Consider the following 4,622-nt stretch of genomic DNA (forward strand, 5'->3'; position numbering starts at 1 on the left):
TACAGTAAGGGAATTTAAGAATGCATGAGGAAGGCATATAGCTCCTTAATTTAGGATGATACCAACGACTGATTAAGATTAAAGTCTTTGCAGCAGGAGAAACAGACAGACTAGATGGGCTGAATGGGGCTCATCTGCTGGCAGGTTCTGGGTTCGTACGTTAAGTCAAAAATGGTGGATATTTGTTTAAAAAAACTCTCGTCTAACATTAGCAAATAAGTGTTTATTGCAGTAATGATTGAAAGTAAGCAATCTACTACATGTAATAATAGAACACATTTCATGATTAAATTGTATAATTTCAAGCCTTTACTACCTTTCGATTAAAAGAACAGCAACACGCATTATATAGCGGTTTTCTCCCAATGGGAAGCACTTGACATGCTTCTTCATACATAGGAGTGTGACATTTTCAAATATCCAGCTTCAATCTACAAGCATGGCCTCGGGGATCCTTCAGGATAAACTTCCACTTCACACAGGTTCATTAACCCTTCATAGCCAGGATTGACAACACTCACGTATCGACCTTCCATCCCTTGACAGCAGAATGTGGTGACAAGCCCAGGCCCCACTTCAGTGACCGTGCCGCACCTGTAAACAAAAAGCAGTGGCCTCAATTACCCAAAAAATAAAAACCTCAGACAAATACAACTAAACAGAAAACTTTAACGACCATGGAAATACATCTGACATTTCACACAGGGTTATACTCACACGGGGTTTTTGTTGTCCATGGAGTTTCCTATTCTAACTTCTGCACCCATAAGTCTCTCCCAGCAGCAGTCAATCCTATTGACAAGTACGACAGCTCCAACTTTGCGTGGCTTATGGAAATCAAGCTTCCACCAAGGGTTTGATTCGCTGCGAGTTAAGATACAAGATCCCAAGTTGTAGACTCCTTCCCGATTTCCATCAATAGCTGACTGAGCTGTGCCAATCCCGAGCCTCCCATGATAGACAGATATTTGGCTGGCTTTTCCTTCTGGAGCTATGTTCTTGCCTAATACATATATATTATTAGTAGGAAAAGAAAACCAGGATTATGAAAAACACATGACATGGGGATGGACGATCATCGATCACCCAATAAAGACAAGAGGCCTGCTGGAAACTGTCACAGATTTTATTAAACACCTGCAACTTTAATTCATGTAAACGTCAAACATGCAAACATATACCTCATAACCCGCAATTAGCCTCAGTTAATAACATCATCATTAAGGGCATAACAAATGAATGTCCTCGCTTACCAGGACGGGATCCCTCGGGAATGCTGGTGCAGGCTTAAACGATGTTAAGAGCACTTACCGGCATCCTCCCTGCACAGTAGCGATACCGATGAGGGAGATCCCCCCTTGGTAGAAATAATTACCCCTTGGGAGGAGTAACAGCAGACATTAGTCTACCAGACAGAAAAGATACATTGGGTAATTTACAGCCAGCCCAGTCATGCTGGCCCTACGTGTATGTCCTCTTCAGGCCAATACTGATAAAGGAGAGTGTGCAGATGTATATGGAGCAGACTTTGTATCACAAGAACGTGCACGATGTGTGTGTAGAAGGAGTTAAGGGTTTGATGGGATCAGATGCAGCTATGATGGGAATGTGGCCACAGGATTGGAAGCTGGAGCACAATGATTTTTGAATACCATTGTTATTATTATTATTACCTTTTATTTATATAGCGCCAACAATTTACGCAGCGCTTAATACAATACATATATTTAAGGGGTATGACAAGATGAGAATTGACAGACTAAGACAAACCGATATATTATGTGGAGAGAGCCCTGCTCGCAAGCTTACAATCTTGAGGGAATGGGGTGACAAACATAAGGCACAGAGAAAGGGTGGGAGGTAGTGTGGGGGGTATAAGGCACAGAGACGGGGTAAGAGGTAGTGTGGGGGGGATCAGTGACGGGTGAGAGGTACTGTGGGGGGTATCAGTGACAAGGAAGTTCTAGCAGCTAAGATGGGGCAGCTTCTCTGAAGAAGTGAGTTTTGCGATGTTTCTTGAATGTTGGGAGGGAGAATGCTGAAGGTTCCTTGGGAGTAGATTCCAGAGCTATGGGGGCAGCCCGAGTGAAACCTTGTAGACGGGAAAAGGAAGAGGTGATAAGTGAGGAGGAGAGCCTTAGCCCATGGTAAGAACATAATGATCGAGTAGGAACGTATTTGCTTATGAGGGCAAAAATGTATGGAGAAGCAGTGTTATGGGGGCCTTATATGTTAGTACCAGGATTTTAAATTTAATTCTAAAGGTAATAGGGAGCCAGTGGAGGGTTTCACAGAGCGGGGAAGCAGAAGAGGAGCGTCGTACAAGGAAGATAAGCCTAGCAGCGACATTTAGAGCATACTGTAGAGTGAACCAGAGTTTTTGTGGATTCTTTGGTGAGCAATGGGCTGATGCGAGAGATGTTTTTTAGGTGCAGTGGTGAGGGACTGAATGTGAGGGATGAAGGAAAAGTTAGAGTCAAGGATGACCCCAAGGCATCGGGCCTGCTTAGTAGGAGAGATAGTCGTGTTTCAGGTAGCGCTGTGACATCCATGAAGAAATAGCAGACAAGGAATTGGTAATACGGGACATGAGAGATGGAGAGAGATCAGGAGAAGACAGGTAGATTTGGGTGTCATTTGCATATAGATGATACTGGAGGCCAAATTAGTTGATTAGTTTGCCAAGAGATGAAGTATAAAGAGAGAACAGCAGAGGGCCAAGGACTGAGCCTTGGGGGACGCCAACCGAAAGTGGAAGTGGAGGAGATCCAGGAGAGAACTGTATCTCGAATGCCTTTAGAAGCAAGTGAGTCAAGAAGAATCAGCAGAGAGATCCAATATTATTAGAATGGAGAAGTGACCTTTTGCTTTGGCAGAGAGCGAGGCATTGGAGATTGTTATCATTGAATTGTTTGAACAAATAAAGTTGTATTTCTTACATTAAAAAATGAAGCCTAAAGCTTTCTAAGATTAATATAAAATAAGCTTCAAGCTACTTATATATGAATATGTATTGACATGCGCTTTGCTCTTACTATGCTTAGAAACATGGAACCTATTGACAGATCAGACCCATCTGGCTCCCGTCTAGTCGCCGGTTCTCCTGCTGTAGAGACTCAAACCTTAATCAGTCGTTGGTCTTATATTTCAGGAGCCGTGTACCTAGTTTAATACCCTTACTGTATTATCCTCTACCACTTCTGCTTCCTTTGCCGTTTTTTCATTAATGTATGAAGCTTATTTTCTGTTTTGTTTTTCTTGTTAGATCTATAAAATATGTTATTTTTTGCTTAATGTTTGGGTATAAGTGTTAAAGGTGAGCAAGGAATAAGGAGGCAATAAATAGCCAGATAGCACAATCCGAAATACCACCCTGATACCACTACCTAAATTTTTTTCCATTAGAATAATTATATGAAACCAATTAATATGAGACTATTCCATTTACAGTGTCCACGGACTCAAGTCATAGCCATGTATTGATTTACATTTAGAATCGCTGAGCGGGCACCAGTTTCGGCTTCCCTTAACTTTCTATCTCGTGTTTCTTTTGCTGGTGATCACTATTTCTTAGTAAGTTTTTGTTTTCGTCAGCTGTCAGGCCTCTAGACTTGGATCATCCTCAATTTCACTAGAGCTGCAAATATCTCCCAGGGTTCACATTTTTGTCCTTAACAACTATGTACCACCTGATATCTCTATCTTCCTATCCAAATAACCCCTAACTGCACTCTTCGTTCCTCTCCTGACTGACTTCTCTCTTCTACTGCCATTACCTCTTCTCATTCCTCTATTCAGGATTTGCCCCGCGCTGCATACCTTCTGTGGAATTCCCTTTCTCGTTCTGTGAGACTTTCTCCTTCGTACATGATATTCAAAAGCTCTTTATAAACCCACCTTTTTTGAGACATGTACAACTTTTCTACCACACACTCTCAGCCATCATCCTAATCAAGCCACCTGAACGACCAACAACCTCTACAGAGCATCCAGACCCGAACAACCTATCCATGCCGTCCTCTCCTACTGTTTCACTTCCCGTTTAACCACCGACTAGATTGTAAGCTCCTGGGAGCCAGGCCCTCTTTTTCTTTTGTACCAGTTTGTTATTGTGTGTGATTTTAAATTATTTTACTGATTCGCTCATCACTTAGGCAGACCTTAATATATAATAAGTATGATCACCTGCTTGCTGAACTAATCAGCTCATATCACAAACCCTCAAGGAGGGCCGTGTTCTTCATTATTATCAAACAGGCTTCAGGGGACTTACCCTTCACAGAGCAGTATGTATGAGCCTCGCTTAGCCCACACGCGGCCAGACAAAGCAGAAGAGCCTCCAGCAGATGCATCCTGAGGATTAGAGGGGAAACCTGGAAGAACCCCAAATGTAGATTTTTAATATTTAGAATTCAAGACAAATTCATAAATATTGTATGATGTAAAGAATACTTGTTTATCTAATCACAAATTATGACAATTCAGAAGTACATAGGAAAAGGAGACAGAAACGGTTTGGATTCATTTGGATCATTACAGTAAATTTCTGAACAAATATGTTTTTGTTTTAATATCTGCAGTTGTTGTCTGTACAGAAAGACTTCCCCCAAGTTATCTTCATG

The 4,622-nt window shown here is 41.8% G+C and overlaps 1 protein-coding gene across 1 annotated transcript; it reads right to left on the bottom strand.

Moving 5' to 3' along the window:
* Positions 1 to 267: 267 nt before the first annotated feature.
* On the bottom strand, positions 268 to 4,411 carry LOC128497843 (fucolectin-like). The gene is made up of 3 exons (XM_053468027.1): positions 4,274 to 4,411; positions 718 to 1,003; positions 268 to 594 (listed from the first exon to the last, which is right to left on the bottom strand). The coding sequence occupies exons 1-3, from the start codon at positions 4,350 to 4,352 to the stop codon at positions 432 to 434; spliced, it is 528 nt and encodes a 175-aa protein (XP_053324002.1). The 5' UTR covers positions 4,353 to 4,411; the 3' UTR covers positions 268 to 431.
* Between the last annotated feature and the right edge of the window lie 211 nt (positions 4,412 to 4,622).

The sequence above is a fragment of the Spea bombifrons genome, chromosome 5, assembly GCF_027358695.1.
Source record: "Spea bombifrons isolate aSpeBom1 chromosome 5, aSpeBom1.2.pri, whole genome shotgun sequence".
Classification (NCBI taxonomy): domain Eukaryota; kingdom Metazoa; phylum Chordata; class Amphibia; order Anura; family Pelobatidae; genus Spea; species Spea bombifrons.